General features: G+C 49.1%; 2 protein-coding genes across 4 annotated transcripts in view; both read right to left on the bottom strand.

Annotated features, from left to right (window-relative positions):
• LOC119431091 (Down syndrome cell adhesion molecule) overlaps window positions 1–13095 on the bottom strand; it is a 69670-nt gene extending 56575 nt beyond the window's left edge. The window contains exon 1 of one of the 3 annotated variants that reach the window (XM_049657031.1): window positions 12588–13095. In XM_049657031.1, the coding sequence (XP_049512988.1) occupies window positions 12588–13068 (481 nt within the window). In that variant the 5' untranslated portion in view covers window positions 13069–13095. Of the gene's footprint in view, window positions 1–10110; window positions 10368–12587 lie in introns of those variants that run through there. The other 2 variants (XM_049657030.1, XM_037698566.2) reach the window with 2 other exon arrangements.
• An 840-nt stretch (window positions 13096–13935) lies between these two features.
• Window positions 13936–16055, bottom strand: LOC125941151 (Down syndrome cell adhesion molecule-like protein 1 homolog). The gene is made up of 3 exons (XM_049658111.1): window positions 15799–16055; window positions 15347–15708; window positions 13936–13953 (listed from the first exon to the last, which is right to left on the bottom strand). The coding sequence occupies exons 1-3, from the start codon at window positions 15881–15883 to the stop codon at window positions 13936–13938; spliced, it is 465 nt and encodes a 154-aa protein (XP_049514068.1). The 5' UTR covers window positions 15884–16055.
• Between the last annotated feature and the right edge of the window lie 3066 nt (window positions 16056–19121).

Genomic DNA, 19121 nt, shown 5'->3' on the forward strand with positions numbered 1-19121 from the left:
GCGTTTTGAATGTTGAAACGACGTGGCTATGGCAGCGAAATAGTGGCGTCGACGCTGTCGGTGTCGCGCGAGTATGTTAACCTTAATCTGGTTAACCTCGTTTTACGTCCAGGCTGCAGATCTCCAGATCTGCAACCTATAAATATTGCAAACTTCGCCCATCGCCCCATCTTATCCACTGCTCACATCCAACTGCCTGCTGCAAATATAATAACCTGCTGTTTCACCTGCGTGAATATTCGCTGTACACATCTCAATCCCTTCTCATTCTGCTGTTCATTTTATTCTCACCGTTTGTGTCCCGCCTGACGGTTAGGGCGGCAGATACTATTATGCCCGCTGACTATAATTTCTATACTCGCTGGCTATGTAACTAGTCACAAATTCCTGGGCCTCACTTACGATGCAGACAATTGCCATATATATGGCCGCCACATATACGACGTCTGAAAGAGAAGCCTTTATCTTTCGCTCACATCTTCTGCACGCTTTTCAGCAATACTGCTCTGTAGATTCCCTGCTTTGACAGTATACAGCGCGAGGGTATCCTACAGTACAGCCTTCCGGTCCAAGCATGGCCTTTCCCAAGCAAACAGTACCTTGAACGAAAAACTGTGAGGATGTGTTTTGACCTCCCAATGTACACTTCAAATATGGGCGCGCAAGCAGAAAGCGGACGCCTCCTCTCGCTACCGATTCTACGATTCTACAAACCGACGAGTTGACCCGTGCGCGATATGTCACCTGAGTGCCTGGAGATTTTTCCTGCAGTCCAGACACGACTTCACTTGTGCTCGGCTTGAATTTCCAATTTCGAATACGTGCGCTAAAGTGAATAATTGCTGAGTTAATAGGCGAAACTTAGGCAAAATTAGCTCACAATGCAATATGTGATGCAATTAATGTCCGCATTTTCAAGTAATCCACCAACGTGACAGATTTCTAGCCGTGTGAAAAAACTGCGCTAGCTACCACTGGAGATTTCGTAGTAACAAGTCTGCTTCCGCTGCAGAAATCACCCGGTGTACGTAACTTGGCAGACAAATAAGCCTTTTTCACAAGATCATAAAGAAACCCTGTTACACTTAGAAGGAAATGGTAGAGATTTCGACCGGTGAGGTGCCAGTGTTGCGAAAACGTTAACTGTGTAAATGTAATTGTACCTTGAAACGTTATCTATCTTGAATAAGCTTTACACACTGCATTTCTTAGTTGGTTATTCACTCAGTTCAATCTATCGTTAACCACTTAAGACCATGTAATATAGAGAGGTCGTCTTGCGCGACGCTAAATATTACCCGTCATTATTTAAAGCATAGATCTTTTCTTTTCTGATAAACTTTAGTTTTACAACGAACCCTTGTCCAGCGGACGATAACGTGGTCGCTGCAAAGTGCTGGTTGCAGCAATTAGAGACTGTGGACGTGCGCAGGTGGTAGGTAGCTCAGGTGAATTGAAATGACGAAGTGAAGTTGTTCTATCGTACAAAAAAACGTCATCTGCGATTGAACGATGAAGGTGACACCGTACCGGTGACAAGAAGCTGTGAGGTCGCAGCGTCCGAGCCCGCCGCGTTCGTCACGACGCAGGTGTAGTTCCCGATGTCCTCGGCTCCTGCTTTGTAGATGGCCAACGAGGACACAGTTTCCGAGAGCTGCTTGACTTCCACCCTAGGATTAGCTTCTAGCCTTGCGCCGTCTTTGGCCCAGAAAACTCGAGAGGTTCGCTGCCCTCGACTACTATGCAGTGTACGACAACTTTCTTCGGCATGACCTTCGTCGTCGGAAAACTGAAGGGCTGGACTTTAGGCGGCTCGACTGGAAAAAGAGTGGACGAATAATCGACTATAGCGTGGACATTCATGATGAGTTTGTACGAATGCGGCTCACCTGAGCTCTGGATCCCTCCGAGCGAAGCCGCAAATACCAGGAAGGCTAGCACCGGTACCATGCTTGTGGCGAACGACTGCGCTACAAGCTCTTGTCAACGGCTGAGACTGACGCGGTGCATGTAGAGTTCGCCGATCTTGTGGAAAGCGCGCGCCCCCAAGTGTGACTGGTAATGCAGGACCCGAGGGCTGGACAACTAGCGCCGCGTCTTGGGGAAAGCGGCAAAGTCACTGTGTTGTGGTCGCTAAATGTGAAAAATTAGGTCTGGTTCTTGTGAGATGCGAGAAGCAGACACCAAACGCGACCGCGAAGAAAGATCGCTATGTCCGCGCGTCGGTATAACTTTTTTTGGTAATTAAAATCAGTGGCAAATTAGAATTGTTAGGTACACCCAAACGGGGCCGTATCTTCGATCGGTGGATTTCCGGAATGTGTTCACGCTTGCGTGACGTAATTCACGTATCATCAAGCGCGGCCCTTCGCCGCGCTCGATGATACGTGATACGCTCGATGGCAGCTTGCGCAATAGCTTGAGATTTGTGTGACATGGAAATAGCGATCCTGAGGAAGTGTCACGCTCATTTCATCACGTCCCCTTCCATTCCTTTCGCGAATCAAAGCGCAGTGATACTCATATCTCCCGATTGTTTCAGAAACCTCGTTTCAAAATATGATGCCTATAGTCTGCTTTCTCGTTGAAGCCGACCTCGCAGTCACGCAAGAAAAATAGGTGGCGTCAGGAAAGTGGCCGCCATGACATTGGTCGCCTCAGGCGACACCTGTATGCGGCAAAGCGTAGCTTTGAGGAATGGTTTCTATTACTTTAAGAGAGCCGTTGGTGGAGAATTAGAACCCCTGGAGAGTGAGTTGTGGGCGTCCTCTATTGAGCACGCCACAATTGAGCTGACAATGGCCCCCACAACACGCAATTGATGGCACGCACCATTGACGACGAGAGAAGTTGTGAATTCGTCGGTTCCAGCGACGTTGGAAACATGGCAGGTGTAGTTGCCGATGTCCGCGGCTGACACTTTCCGGAGAGTCAGAGTTGAAATCTTGCCGGCGATTTCTTCCACCTCGACGTTAGCAATGCCGTCGGCTCGGACCCCGTTCTTCAGCCACGAGAACTTGAGCGGCTGGTGGCCTCGCACCGCGAAGCACGACACCGCGGCGTCCTTGCCCAACTGCGCGTCGTTTGGAAACGAGAACGGCTGAATCTTCGGGCCCTCTGTAACGGACAAGTTCAATTTGAGAGCCGGCTTCTTAAGATACTTTGTGAAAAAAAAAAAAGAAACACGTTCCTTTCGATAAATTTCTGAGGAGGGTCAAAATGAGGCATCCGAAAACGAGAAAGCGGCTCACCTATTGAAGAAAGTGCAGATATTGTGACGACATTGCGTAGAAGTGCCACGACCACGTAGTGACACAGGTGCATGCCGGAAGCGGTGACTAGTGGAGCGATGATCTGGGGACGCGGACGCATGGGCACGCAACGTCAGGAATGCTCGATGCTCGCTGGCTGCGCGTGTGAGCGGGAAGGTTGTGTTCTGACAAAAGGAAGGTTCTCCCATATCCCACGGACAAGCAGCGCCGCATGGTGGAGGTTATCGAAGACGAGCCAAGTGGCGGAATATTTCTTGACGATTCAATGGACGACAAAAGAAGGTACGTCATGGAAAACAAGGCTGTAATGAAATTGCTTGGCTAAGACATGTATATATCATCGTACTGTATAATCAATGCCAGAAGGGCGCGCATAATTGGTAATTTAAAGGCAGCTACACCGCCTTTTCAGATTTATTTAAAAAAAAGTGGCTGATATAATTCTTCGGGCAAACATATATACATAAATAATTTACTGGCTTCCATGCTATATCTCAGCTGTAATAGATAGTGAAATATTATTTAGGTGATCACCTTAAATATCGGCCACACTCTGCGTACGTTATTCACATGCTTTCTACATATCTGTGTACACAAGCCACGACTAACGTTTCGTCCCATCGAAGTGATTTCGTCTGATGTGAACAAGTTGGCACAAGAAACGCAAGGTGCTGACTGCATGGATACGCGAATCATCGAATGTGCTGCTTCACGCGTGCCGTAGAGGTCTCACCGCGACTGCGCACTTATTTTGCGGCTCTGTCATGACTTGGGCTGGAATATACCGTCACGTTTCGGGAGACGGGATAGCGTCGCCCTAATATAACGGTGCAAATTCCAGGCGTGAGAACTCGTTCCGGATACACGCGCATATCAAGAAAAACTCGTTCGCTTCGAGTTTCCGCCATGTCAAAACGATCTCAAATGTCCTCGGATCGTCAAGGTAAAATGGGCTCTAAAAATAATTTTAAAATTGTTAAGCTATAGGTTTGTATAAAATACATTTGTGGTATACTTGACAGGCCGCTCTTATCGTCAGTGCAGGCCTGCCAAGTAAAAAAGGGCGCGAAAACGAGGAAAAAAAGTGGTCACGACACCTTGCGATTACCTTGTCACGCCACCAACTATAAACGTTAGGCAATGAATCTTGACAGCTACTGGACCTAACTAGTTGAAGAAGGTCCCAACGTGCTGACTTTCTTGAACTTTTCGTGCACAGAAATTTGCTCGAATAAGCGAAAGCGCCCATCAAATCCGTTCAGTCACTCGACATTGAGTGAAATGGAGATTTGCGAGCGGCATTCAAAATGAAAAACAGAAACTTCGCCGTTCATTCTCTCTTCTTTTTGGCCAGTAAATAAAAATTAAGTTTGGAGGTAATACTCTACCAGTCTAGAGCGAGCTATTGCTTGTCGTTGTGTTCGTTTAATCTCTAGTATTCCACTATTACGTCATTCACATCCCCGTTGCGTAAAGGAGTACTAGCCAGTCGCCAACTATCCGTGCATTCAACGTAGAATTAAATACCTCCGGCAAATATCAAGTATTCCAGTAAAGTTTCTTCTAACAAAGATCCGATACTTTATTTCGGAGGCAATTAATGAACTTCTTTTTGAACTTATAGAACACCTTGCCAACTGAGCAGCGGGGATTTTTCATCATCCGCGCAAGAAGGATTAAAAATATCAAATACAGGTGCAACTGACCGGTCACGATTAGCTCGGCGGTATAGCTGTCGCTTCCCGCAGCGTTGGTCGCACGACACGTGTAGTTGGCCACGTCTTCCGCGCTCACGTTGGGGATGGTGAGCGCCGAGACGGACTCGGTGAACATCTTCGGCGTCGCCTTGTTGCTTCCCAGCTTGAGGTCAACGCCATTCTTCAGCCACGCGAATTTCATCGGTTGGGAGCCTCTACTGGCAACGCAAGTCACTACGACGCTTTCCCCCGGCGGGTGTTCTCTTGGAAAATAGAAAGGCTGCAGCCTGGGAGCATCTGCAACGACGAGGTCAAGTCGACACGACTTCTGTATCCGAAACAGTCCGTTCGCGTATTGCGAGGGACGACGAGACGTAGCTCCTACCTTGTTCGCCGCTTGTTCGAGGAGCGAGCAACGAGATTGCGATGATGACTGCTAGCATGACGCTTTCGAGGTGTGTTCGATAGCCTGCCGCTGCGAAAGACCAACTGACGATGCAGTGCTTCGAATTTGGTCGCCTCGTCGATATCACACTTTCCGGAAGTCTTGAGCGATTCGTGGAGCAGGTGGCGCCACACTGTAGCTGTTCGAGAAACCATCGACACCGCGCCGCTCACTTTGAAAGCGTGAGAACGAAGTCGGGTAGAGTTGGAAGTTAAAGTTCAGAGAGCACGAGATGCTGATAAAGATTGACTGTGTGCACTCTGCTACGAATTCGGAGCATATCTTCTAGAACTCAGCAAATTGCTTCAGAATTGCACGACGGGTCACTTAGGAGGGTCGTTAGAGGTTTCTTGCTAGGCGTCTAAAGTTTCGCGTGTCACGAACAATTCTAAACACGTGCTGTGCGGAGACAATCCGACTCACCCTTGACCAGCAATTGTGAAGTCGCACTGTCCGATCCGGCGACGTTGCTGACGGTGCACGTGTAGTTGCCAATGTCCTCAGCTCCCACTGTCGCGATCGTCAACGACGACCCTGTCTCGGAGAGCTGCTTGATGTGCAGCCTCCCGCCGTTTGCAAGTTCTCGGCCGTCCTTCGTCCAGACGAAAGTGAGCGGTTCGCTGCCTTCGAGCACCGCGCAATAAACGATGACTTTCCTCGCACGGAGAAGATTTGTAGGGAAGGTGAAAGGCTGGATCTTGGGTGGTTCGGCTGAAATGACGCGAAGCGCAGTTACTGCATATGCGTTTGAATTTCGAGGTCGCATGCTTCTTCTACGGACTGCCGTAGCCTCACCTGACTCTCCGCCGCTGATAGTGGTCGATATTGTCAAGGCACAAATGAAAACTGGGTTCAAACAAGGGTTGGCCATCCCCATTTTCACGAACAGTCGGTTGCAGGACCTGCCGCAGTGTACTACTATGGACATTCTGGTGCATCCTCTCTTGAGCGCAGTGGTGCTCAAACATTGGCGTGCCGCGGACAACTGGCGCCACTTAGCGGGGTCGTTACGAACGAAACGCAAACAAATTTCTGTGTCGTCCGTTTGACGCTTCGTATTCGCTTGCTGCGATGGCGCGAGCGTGCCAGTTGGTGCGCTGCGCGCCAGCTCAGGCCACTGCCAATTCTGCAACGGATGCGAAATTCACTAGAACGAACAACGTTCTTAGTTCTAGAACGTCTTGAATATTGTGTAGCTTTCTCAGCTGTCGTTGTCGTCGGCGGAGGCCTGCTTTCGCATTCTCCCTGCTTCACATGCTGCGTGCTCGACCGGAAATGCATTCTTGGTGCAACATTTGAGGTTGCAGGAGTCAGTCTTATGGTTTCTGAGTCGGAGATAAGAGCGAGGAAGGCCCCTTGTACTGTCTGGCAGTTGGTGATTAAAGATGGTTCGTGATAGTTACAGCTTGCAGTATCGCCTGAAGGATCTTCGTAAATAGGTATGCACAATCCACGTCAATGCATGAATATTCGCTTAACTTCCATGGGTGATTAGTTACATGCAACACAGAACAGCCGCAACGAGTGTCACTTTTATAGTACCGGCCGAAATAAATTTAAGTGCACCGCGTGCACGGTTGATTTTCTCCAACATTATAGGTTTCAGAGACGTTTGTACACGCATTAATGAGAAGTCACAGAATAACGCTCTTGGTGGCGTGAAACCGTGAAGCCAGCAACGTACTGTAGAGTTTGCTGATGACATATTATGGTACCTTTACGCAAAAGTGAGCGCGATCACCCCAACCTCACCCTGTGTATCGTGTTACGCACCCTGTCAAAAGTGCCGAGTTGTATGCCATCCTCGTGGGGGGCAACGTGTAGTCGTATCCTAGTCGACGCAACGTTTGTCGACTAGGATATCACATTTTTCATTCGCTCATCCACTGACCTGTGAGCACCAGCTCCGCGGTTATACTATCCGTGCCGAAGCGGTTGCCGGCTTGGCAGGTGTAGTTGCCGACGTCCTCCGCCGACACTTCCAGTAGCGTCAGAATGCTGACTGTCTCGCCGAGCACCTTCGTCTGAACCTTTGTCCCCGTACGCACTCGCTCTCCGTTTTTAAACCAGGCGAAACTGATCGGTTCCGTTCCGACGTGGGCATTGCAGGAAATCACGATCTTTGAACTGGCTCGAGGGTCCTTTGGGAATGCGAACGGTTGAATCTGCGGCGCATCTGTAACAGTGTAGGCATCAACATGACGTATAGCAGGTGGGTGCCTTGATTTGCTGCTCAAAGGAAATGCTGGGCGGATACGAAATTGTTGCGATTTGGCCTAGAAAAGGAAGAGGGGGCTTACCGCCGCTGAGGCTGAGAGCCGGCGTGATTAGAAGCACAGTGAGCTGGATGTAGCTTGACGCCGAGGCACCGCGCATGGTTTGCAATATTCGAGGTATGCGAGCCAGGTATGGGAGGACGGAATCAAAGGCGAGAGACACTTCTACCAGTCGAGTGAGCACTGTGCTCTGGCTTTACGAAATGCGAGAGCTATAGTACAGAGCTGGACAGGGTAGAGAAATGAGTTAGGGTGTGGACAGCTAGCGCCACACCGTGAGTAGTACGTGAACGACATTGAGGGGGCGAGGAATGCCGCGCAAGCTGCTGGTGCGTTGCAACGGAAGGCGAAAAGACACTGCAGCGAATGGTTGCTAATATTAAAAGAATGTGACTACTATGCCGCCAGCCTGGTCTGTGTGGTCAATTTTTCGAACAGCAAGGTAGTCGCATGAATGAAGTCGTCGTTGCGCGAGAATTTCATCCCCAGCCGTGGCATCACCGTGTCTCCAAAGTACACGGTGTACATTATCGCCAACAGCCTCCATCGCGTCTTACGGCTGCCCGCCCCTGGCGGCGTTTCACATTTCCAAGTGCCCATTCTGTTACAGTAACTGACCTCTTATGATGCATGTTCCAAGGATAGGCATTACTTCTTTTGCAAGCAACTTAACGTTGAGGGGGGTAATATAAGCAGACTTCTTGACTAAATCGTTGGACTAACCTTCCGGAGTTTATGCCTGGAGATGGCTATCTCACGCGTTCTCACAAATATATTTGCAGACAAAATCGCAGTTGAAGGAACGGCGCCGTTTTCCACCGATTCAAATAGCCCGCGACGAACAAGAACGGTGCCCTATGCAGAAGCGCCAGCAATCTCGGAGGCGATGCTCTGCCGGACGTTACTTCGAGTTTAAGGTCCGCACAGAGAGGGCGCCACACATTCGCGAAATGTGTGAAATGCGTCGACATCGCGTTACGAAGATATCGCACCAGTAAGTTCTGTAAGGGGAAACATGATAAACTTTGCGAAACTACATTTTAGTTCGTTTCGAAATCCAAATTGCTAAACTATTAAAGTGACACGGATTAACTGCAGTATACCTTTCCTACATAGGACATGTTACATCATTAAATGCCAGTACCGTATTTTTACTGGCGTCGCGAATCGTGCCCTACGTTAGCGATGTTTAATAGCTCTCTTCTCGATATAAGTGAGCTCCGGGCACCTTGGTGCTCGAATCCGTTACTTCAGAGTCACTCTTTTCTCTGGGTGCCCTATTTATTTCAGATGTGTTTTTCTTTTATTTATGCTTATTTATTTCTATATGCTAAGCGACGGCAGTAATTTTTCTTTCACGGTTTCTTTGCCTCTTTGCCATCTCCGCATGCTGACGCCTTGTGTGTAAGAAAAGCTATTCAACCGAGTTCATACTTCGGTGTTTAAGGAGAGAAGTAACGTTCTCGTCATCGCGCGTACATGTTTGCCCTACGAAGTCCAACCTGTTGTTCTGCCGATTTCATTCCTGCAATTTGCGATTCGCTCGATCATTTGGGTTACAATTACCCTCGCTGACTATCGTTCTGTAGAACGACCAAGCAACTACACGTTTCCTAGAAAAACTGTCGGACTTTAGTTCCACTTGTATAAATTCGATTAATTGAAACTGTTAGCTGTTGGCCACGTCATTCGGATGAATGCGGATGAGTTCGCCGGAACAATTTTATTTGTTGCTAATACGACTGCGCCCGACCACGTGGAAACCACGCGCTAAGTGGGGAAAAAAAAAAAAAAAAAAAAAAAAACACCCACACGGGTGTTCAACTCGGGACATCCCAGTTCGCACAGGATCGTTCTAGAATGTTGAATAGCTTGAATTTCGAAACAGCTGAAGCAGGCGAAGTTTCATGCATTGCGCTTCCCCATTGTCTGAGACAAAAAACTCTTCATCCTTAAGCATGCATCAGCAGTCAGGTGGTTTCGGAAAGTAACGCAAATACAATATTCGCGCGAGCTGAGAGGGCGAGGCCGCATCAAATCGTTCACCTTTACCAGAAAGCCCGAAGAACTATTTCCCAGCTTTTATGTGTCGACAACGTATACAACCGCCGTAAGACACAACCAGAACGATGACGACTAACTTTTAACAAACGCCATGAGCATCGAACAGAGCGAACATCGAATGCTTTGTAAGAAACGTATTAAGCGAGCACCATTCTATGCACCCCAACCATAAATCTTCAGGACCCTTCGCAGGAAAAGGAAAATTACGCTTAACTATGACGGTGACTTCACGTTACCATCCGAAAACGCTGCCGGATTTACAATATCATCCAACCACTTGATCGCCCTCTGTTTCGAATGAATGAATTAATTAATTAAAAACTTTTATTTTCACCCCTCTGTTTCGAGTGGCTCACCTTCGACGAGCAGCGCTGCCGTCACGGCGTCCTTGCCAACGTCGTTGGTCACGGTGCAAGTGTAATTTCCCATGTCTCCGGGCTCCACTTTCTCGATGGTCATGGTGGTTATGCTACCGGTCACGGGTGTCGTGTACTTGGTCCTTCGTGTCGCCGATGGGCTTGCCTTCGTGAGTCCAGCTAAAGTCGAACGGTCCCGTACCCCGCGTCACGGCGCACGTCAGCGCGATCCTGTCTCCCAGAGCGACGTCTTTCGCGAACGAGATCGGCATGATGACCGGCGGCGCTGAGGAGGCAAGCACAACAACGGTAACTGATCCAAGTCTAAAGGAATCAGCGAAATCACCGGCTGTTGGTTAGCGCAGGCGTGACTTACATTGGTTTCCTTGGGCGCCGGCAGCGAATACCGCGGCAGATGTGAAGAATTGCAGTAGGTGGACACTCCGAGGAAAACATCCGCGCATGATGTTTCGTTATTATAGGGCGTTATTATAAAAACTGCTACACTTCGTGTAACTCTAACGCGCGAAGAACACTGAAGAAATCCCGCGTAATTCTTTCACTGCGATGTCGGAGCATGCTAGGGGACCGTGACACGGGAAAGCTGCTTTTATATCGCTCTGGCAGTTCACCTGGCAGTGGACAAGTGGCGCCACGCGTCGGGAAGCGCTCGAACGAGGGAAAGCCGCCATACCGCCAGGAAAACGGCGGCAGTCTTTTGAAATGCTGAAGAAATCTTGTATGTCAGTGGTACACGAAAATCAAACATCCGGGCAAATATGATTCGCGCGTCATCGGCCTTTTCCGTCGATTCTATTTCTCGTCGATTTTTTCTATGCTGTTGTACCCGCTGCCTCAGCAACAGTGCCCTAATATTGGACGATCAGTTCCCGTAGGCCTAAAGTGAGCAAATGGCAAAGTGCTTAAAGCTAACACTATTCTTGCGTTTTGTGCATACGAATGTCGCGCAGTGTTATCATTTCAGTTCGCAGCAAGCCAAACCATGTCTCCCTGGTTCATTGCAAACTATGTTATTTCTGTGTAGACGTATAGGTCAGACATGTGCTTCGCCAGCAGATACAGCCGAACCCGGATATATCGAATCTGAAGGGGATCACAAGAAATTCGTTATATAGGTAATTCGATATATAAAATAAAAATTTTATACAAAAATTTTCAAGATTTTATTGCTGTTCGTTATACACAGTAGTTCGCTATATGTGGGTTCAATATGTCCGGGTTCGACTGTAATACGTTCCCTTACAAACATCGTGCGTTGGAGCTGCCGCCGCGCACACGTTGACGCATAGAATCGCCGTCGTGTTCTCACCCTCAACGAAGAGAGCAGCTGCGTAGCTGGCACTTTCCCGCGGCATTGGACACCGTGCACGTGTAGTTTCCGAAATCTTCAGCGCCGATGGCTTCGATGGTCAGGGCGGCAACGTTCTCGGCGAGAACCTTGACGTACTTCCTCGAACTGGTGGTCAACGCGGTTCGCCCGTGTGTCCAGACGTATCGGAAGGGTCCGACGCCGCTCGAAACAGCGCACATGACTGTGATCTTCTGACCGAGCACGACGTTCTCCGGGAACGAGAAAGGCATGATTGCCGGCCGCCCTGGAGAAAGGAGACGACTGCGGTAGGGGAAAACCTATACCGACCAGCCATAGCGAAGGAATTCGCAGGTAAGTAGGTGCGTGGAATGACTCACCGCTGTCGGCGCTGTTGCAAGGAACTAAGATGAACTGCGCGCTCAGGATGAAGAGGAAGGCTACATCGAGCGCCATGTCATCAAAGGACGTCGCGGCACTAGTTTGCACTGCGCAGAGTGCTAACTCCACGTCCGCTGCACGACTGGTGACGTCAGGGTGGCGACTGAAATTGCCAAGCAGACGACTAGCGCCGCTCCGAGGGAACAACGAGAACTACATGTCTTCCATTTCTGCTTTCTAGTAGTAGAATACGGAAGCGCGCGAAGCTTTTGAACACGTCGCGCTTGTTCAGAGCTGAATAGTCTCACTTAAGACACATGGAGCCCTTGGCGTGCGGGGCATAATGAGTTTTATGTAAGGAGTTCGATGGAGTACCGTCTCATCGACTAAAATCATTATTATTACAACCCCATTATTATTCTTTTTGTTCCCGAGCTGTTGTGACCTGTTCTACAAATGACGTGATGACATAAGCGACGGTGGACGCCTGAAACTTCGGAAATTAACTCGCTTTAACAGTATTTATAATTTCTGAGATCCAAGCTTATCTTTATCTACAGTCACTCGCTCTCGTTTTCGAGAAAGATCGATTGATCTGTTTTTTTTTGTGTGTGTGTGTTTTTCTTTCCTTGCGCACTGGAATAGAGACAAGACGGGGACAAAGTCTAAATCACATTTACGAGCTACGTCCATGAACACGAAGAGTCTGTGAACAGCCACCAACCACCCCCCTTCAAGGCCTAATTGAAGGAACTCTAAGCCTCACCTTCGACGACGAGCGACGCGGTGTAGCTGTCGGAGCCGTGCGCGTTGGTCACCGTGCACGTGTAGTTGCCGAGGTCCTCGGCCGAGACCTTCTCCAGCATCAGCGTGGCGATGTTCTCCGTGTCCTCCCTGGCGTACTTCGCGGCCGTGTTGCTCACGCGGCGCCGGTTGTGACTCCACGCGAAGCGAAAGGGTCCCTCGCCGCCGATCACCACGCAGGCGACGCTGGCCCGCTGGCCCAGGGCGGTGTTCCTCGAGAACGCGAACGGCTGTATCTCCGGAATCGAGGAACGTGCAACCGACGCGTCTCTTCGGACTCTCTCAGTCGATCTCGGTGACGTTATTTTCGTGTAGAAGGCGTCCGCGAGTTCCAGGTCCCGTATGTGGGCGCGATTTTCGGCGAGAACAGTGGTTCCGTGATTCACGAGTACGAAGGCGAGGAAGAATGCCCAGCCTAGTGGAACGGACGCCGGTAGTACCATGTTGAAGGCAGGAGCCTCTGGCCGGCCGTGGTATACGTGTATAGTACACACTGTCCTACTGACTGCGGCGACGTTTGCGCGTTTCGGGTGCCTCGATCGGAGCGCAGTGCGATTGCATGGACAACTAGCGCCACATTGCGTGGATGGCTTGCACTACCACCAACCGTTCCACTTTGATTTGGAAGACTGGAAAATTACGCAAAACAACAGCTGAGGCCAAATTTTTTTTTCGAATATATTGCCACCATAAGTAATACTTTGCTGTATTTTGAACCTTCCCTTTTCTTTATCTATCTTCAGCTAGGATTTACTTTCGGTCCTCTCCGCGGACGTGCTGGTTCTCAGGGAACGCCACGGTATAAAAGATGCGTTCACATGCACGTAGAGCTTAAGTGGTGCCACTCAGACGCGTGTACTTATGTAATTAGGCGAGCGTTTCGAAATGAGAAAGTATGTTGCAGGCATTTGAGTAACTTAATATGAGACTGGGGATCTAGCCTCTTGAAGAAATTGTGCCGCTCGGTATACGGTAGTCTTTAAGTCATTCGGACTGTTAGTATGACACAGGAAAATGTTCTTTTGTATTGCAGATATGTCCGAGGACCAGCTACTGCAGACCACTCTTTCGGCAAGTGAAGAAAGGTAAGCACGTGGATGTTTTCTTATGGTCGTTTTGCATAGTTACGCAATCTAAAATACGTTTAGTGGTTTAAGCATTCTGCGCGGCCCTCAGAAGTAAATGAAAAAAAAAAAAGATAAACCCTGAAGCGCGGACCTTCTTCTCAGTTGTGCGTTGGTTGTAACGATCACGTGATTCGACGACTGCATCTCCTTGATTACAGACACGGCTGGTGTTGCTAATTTGTCCTACCTCCCATTAAATTCCTGGAGTGAAAAAAGAAGTGTCATGGAAACGCTAATATAATATCAAACCACTTTGGTCGAGTGAACCATTAATAAAAACTCAATCTTTATTCCATCGGCCGGAAACTGCTGACGATACTAGCAAACAAAATGAAGGCCAAGGCCCAAGCTTCTCTTACATCGATCTCGCACGCAAATAGGTAGTGTCTAAAGTCACGCCCCAGCGACCGTTGACTCTGAGTAACAGAAACAGATACGCCGAAGGTGATCGCGAAGCCGGAAACACGTCATAGCTAGCCGCCGTGCTTATCAGACATCACCTAGAGCGCCTCCATACGTACACGTTTTCGCCGAAGCGGCGGAGGCTCGTGGATGGAGGGGCTTTAACGTCACCTACTGCAATGTCGGTACGTCACTGTGACGTCGGGATTGCAGAGTATTTCCTCGCGTTTGAGCCGCTTCAGTGCAAAAAAACAGCTTTCAAAACTTAGTTCTTAGTTATCGGCAAGCAGTTAACTGTACTGGAGCACGCGCGATCAAAGCCCATGACGTCGCAGGAGGCTAGCGCGGCAACTTCAAAGGAGCATTGCCATCTGTCTTTAGCTATCACGCTTTTCCTGGCTTACCAAACCTTTACGCACGGTAAGAGGTATCTTTTCGGTACTTTTTGGCAAAGTGGTTTACTAGTACAGTTTACCTTACTATTAATTTTATGTACTCCTCTACACGATCGCATTGTATTATTATTATTATTATTATTATTATTATTATTATTATTATTATTATTATTATTATTATTATTATTTGATTATTGCCAGATCACTGCACTCCAATACTTTAGACATAAGCAGGAGTGGCGTACAAAGGTTTAAAGCACGGAATAATATAATATAAAGGCTTTATACACAGTGTGAATAGACAACAGTGCTCTACAGGGAGTTTTAAGCGCACAAGATAATATGTGATGCGGGCAACACATCAATATTACAGCGGAATCAAAGCAAATGACCAGTGGTTGGCACAAAACTGTTCAATTAAGTGAATACTGTCATTAGTGGGTAATACGTTGTGAGGCAAATAATTTCTCAAGGGTGGCTGAACGGAAGGATTTCTATTCCAGTTTCAGCGATAGCGCGCTCATTACCATTCAACATTATACGCTACTGTCGAAGCACGAATCCGAGGGGATGAATGAATTTTCCATCGTGCACGGCCAGAAACAAATGCGCCACCCGCCGTGGTCGCTTAGTGGCTATATTGTGTTGGGCTGCTATAAGCGCGAGGTCGCGGGATCGAATCCCGGCCACGGCGGCCGTATTCCGACGGGAGCGAAATGCAGAAAACACTCGTGGACTTGCATTTAGGTGAACGTTAAAGAACCCCAGGTGGTGCAAATTATTCCGGAGTCCCCCACTACGGCGTGCCTCATAATCAGATCGTGGTGTCGGCACGTAAAACCCCATAACTTCACTTGGAAACAAATGCGCCTACCTTCCACTATCAATGCCGCCGTGGTGCTGTCGCTGCCGAACCCGTTGTTGACGGTGCAGGTGTAGTTGCCGACGTCTTCGGCGGTCACCCGCTCGATGGTCATCATGACCACGTTGTCGACCACGGCTCGAGAGTGCTTCCTCTTCGTGTTCTCGAGGACCTCGCCGTCCTGCTTCCAGGCGAAGCGGAAGGGCTTCTTTCCCAGCGCGGCGACGCAGGTGACGCTCACTTCCTGACCGAGGCTGACGCTCGGCGGGAAAGCCAAGGGCTGGATGCGCGGCTCGTCTGCGGGCCGAATTAGTGCATGTGACGTCATTAAATATCCTTACGTACGGAGAAGAAGCCTTCGTCCACGCGTCTGTTCTCTCGTTTTACCTGTAGTCGCCGCACGGATGGCTCCTAGAAGGCTGAGAATGAGGGCCACTACGGCCGTCGCTTGTAGCCCCGTTTTGTAACCCATACTGTTGGAGGTGGAGTATAGCTAGCTCTCAGTAGCGGGTCGGTCTTGCAGGCGACTGCTCTGTTTCGTTGAGATGCAGAACCGTAGGTTGCCTTCGCCGAAGTCGGACAATGTGCGAGAGTCAGACAACTAGCGCCGCGTTGCGGCAAGCATCGAAGACTATACCGCGGAGTGCGCGTGACGAGATAGGTTTGAATGGCGTCAAGAAGCGGCGCAGCATGTAGGTATAGAGGCTGGAAAGGGCTTCCTCGCTAAGGTAGGTGAACTCTCGGAACCAGTTGAAGTGCACTAAAAAACATTGTTGTGACGCAAATTCTGGTAGGTATGTATTTTTGTTTGTTGAATTTAAAACGGAACAGACTCTCACCAGTAACATGAAACAGCTTCCTTTGTCGTTGCTTTCTTTCTTCTTCGTCGACATTGACAAGAAAAATCGACATTTTGATGAAAGCTTACGTTGACGTAGACGCACGCATCTGTTGATTGACGAGATAGTTAATGTATAAGGTACGACGGGGGGGGGGGGGGGGGGGGGGGGGAGAAACAAGCTGCTAGTGTACTGTGTTTGTATTGGGTGGACTGTACACAAATGTATGCGCGGACGCATAGATACGCGGACACGCATACGCAGGCATGAAACTGCGGAGTCCCATTTGATTACTAACACCGTAATTCGAAGTTCCTTGGTACTTGCCCCCCCCCCCCCTTCCCCTATTTTCCTCATAGCGGCACGTATAAAAACATCTGAGATGCATTCTTCGTAAGATACGTTTGCAATCTGCGTTTTGCGTGAATACAGCCCCCCAAAATTTACCATAAGTTCATGCGTCCATGATTATCTGTGCGTCGGAAGCGTGAGTCGCAGCTCACGCGCGAATTATACGTAAAGTTTACTTCTGCATACAACGTACGCGTCTGTAGACGCGATGCTTCAATACTTTGTTCTGTCTCTTGAGAATAGCAGATTCCCAAGTCGGGGCGGGCACTATACGAGGTGCGGGACCACTGACCTGTAACCAGCAGCTCGGCGCTGTAGCTGTCGCTTCCTACGGCGTTGGACGCGCGACACGTGTAGTTCCCAACGTCTTGCGCCGCGACTGTCGGAATCGTGAGCGTCGAGATCGTCGCCGACAACTGTTGGGTCACCGCGCGGCTTCCGGCGACCACGGGCAGGCCGTCCTTCGACCAGGCGAACTGCACCGGCCGAGTGCCCCGTATCGCGATGCAGGACACCACGAGTGTCTCGAGCAACGGGTGATCCTTCGGAAAGTAAAACGGCTGCAGCCTGGGAGCCTCTGTGAGAATGCGCCAAAGTGTACGGTTATGTCTTCGGAATTCTAATAAGCGGGATTCCGTACGCTAGAAAAAGTATCGTTTTACCTTGTGCCGTCGCTGTGGAATGGATGAACGTTGCGCCGAGTATCGAGCAAATGATCCACCGCCGCAAAGCGGCAGAAAAGGACATGTCGCCGGTTCTGCTGCGCATCCAATGTGAGAGGTTTGCGGGGCGATCATCCGACATCGAACGCTGATTTGAGAGAAAGCGCTGCATCCTCCTGGGGTTGGACAACTAGCGCCACGTCGTGCCCGATTTTAGAACTGTACGTCCCTGCGCGACATTTGTCTTCGAAGTATTTGGCCAGACCGCATAAATAGGCACGTATAAGGTCGGAAGTGCCTCGTAAGCATTTTTCGTCAATAAGTAAGAAAAAATAAGAAAAAAAGTTATAGAAAAAAATGTACTGTATTTCAATACTAATAAAGAGACAAGGTAGCGCGTACACTAGTAGATGGTCACGTGATAGGTCACTTATGCATCTTCATGTATTTGCCGCGTGAGGGCGCCAAAGGTCATTTTTCGCGACTTTTAGTGAAGATCAAAAATAGACGTTTAATGAGAAAACAGAGCTTTTAGCCAATACGATAGGCAATCCTTCCATCAGCGGGGTTATCTTGATTCATGTTCTGAGCGGTTGTCGGTCCCTTTAACTATGTTGTTTCGCGCAAGGTATACTGGAAATAATTGCGTGCTAATGGCTGATAAATGCAATAAACTAATAAGCGTTAAGCATGTAATAAGTCCCCGAAGCCACTCTTCATACATTTGTTGAGCAATCTATCAAGAACCGTTCGCCTGCGAGCATGACGCTATATTGCAGGTTATCAAAGAGAACGCCGTGGACCTCATGTGTCGCTTGCAATTTCTTAAAAATGCGGAGTCGCATAGCATTTCACAAGTACACGACGAGCCTCGCATTTCCGCTTCGACGATTTAACAGAACGCCGAGAAACAATGAGCGCTTGATCAGGACCCACCGGCGACGAGGAGCTCCGCCGTAAAGCTGTCGCTCCCGGCGGCGTTGCTGGCGCTGCAGGTGTAGTTCCCGATGTCTTCGGCGCCGACGTTGGGCACCGTCAAGACGGACACGGATTCCGTGATCATCTTCGACACGGGTTTCTCGCGTCCGGCTTGCAGCGGACGCCCGTCCTTCGACCAGGCGAATCTGAGCGGCGGAGTGCCGTGGTTGACGATGCACGTGACCGCTACGGTCTGTCCTCCCAGGTGATCCTTCGGGAAGCTGAACGGGTGGATCCTGGGGGCATCTGTGGGCGCTATAGGTGAAGCGCGTTCCAACATTAGGAATGCCCTAGTTCTTCTAACCCGAATTCTTCTAACCCAAGTTATTGAAGAAGCGGACGTGCCTACCTGCTCCGGCTCTGACGTGTAGTCGCGACACCGTTGCTCCGAAGAAAATGACGATTAGCATCACGTCGAGCGCCGACATGGTTCTCTGATTCCTAGAGCGAGTTTACTGAGGTTCACTCCCGCGCAGCTTTTATATGGCGCGAGGAGGGCTGAATTCTGTATGAATCACTCCAAATATATCCGGAAGGTAAGGCTCGTGGCGCCACATGTGGGGAGCTTCGACAACTATATAACAAACTGGAAAGTAGAGAAAACAGCGAGCCAACTTTTAAAAACGGGTGGTTTGACGAAGGTGATGTGTGTTATTCTCGCTCCGTAATTGCTGTAGAATGCGAAGTAATCGAGTGAATCAATTCCTGCTTCTTCTTCTTTTTATTTTCATAAGTGAAAAGAAAGTATATTTACCAAGTGGAACTGGGAAATGTACATTTTTGAAGCGACGGGCGATGCGGAAAAATGAAAGCTGTTCGTATGCTCGCATGTGATGTGCAAGACAGGCTAACGAAAAAAATAAATGAAAAAAAAAAAAAC

This window comes from Dermacentor silvarum, chromosome 10, assembly GCF_013339745.2.
Source record: "Dermacentor silvarum isolate Dsil-2018 chromosome 10, BIME_Dsil_1.4, whole genome shotgun sequence".
In the NCBI taxonomy this organism is placed as follows: Eukaryota; Metazoa; Arthropoda; class Arachnida; order Ixodida; family Ixodidae; genus Dermacentor; species Dermacentor silvarum.

Excerpts from the sequence above, each read along its gene's own strand:
- LOC125941151 (XM_049658111.1), bottom strand. The coding sequence starts at position 15,883 with ATGGGTTACAAAACGGGGCTACAAGCGACGGCCGTAGTGGCCCTCATT. Across the intron at positions 15,709-15,798 it reads CATCCGTGCGGCGACTACAG|ACGAGCCGCGCATCCAGCCC; the intron begins GTAAAACGAGAG and ends TTCGGCCCGCAG.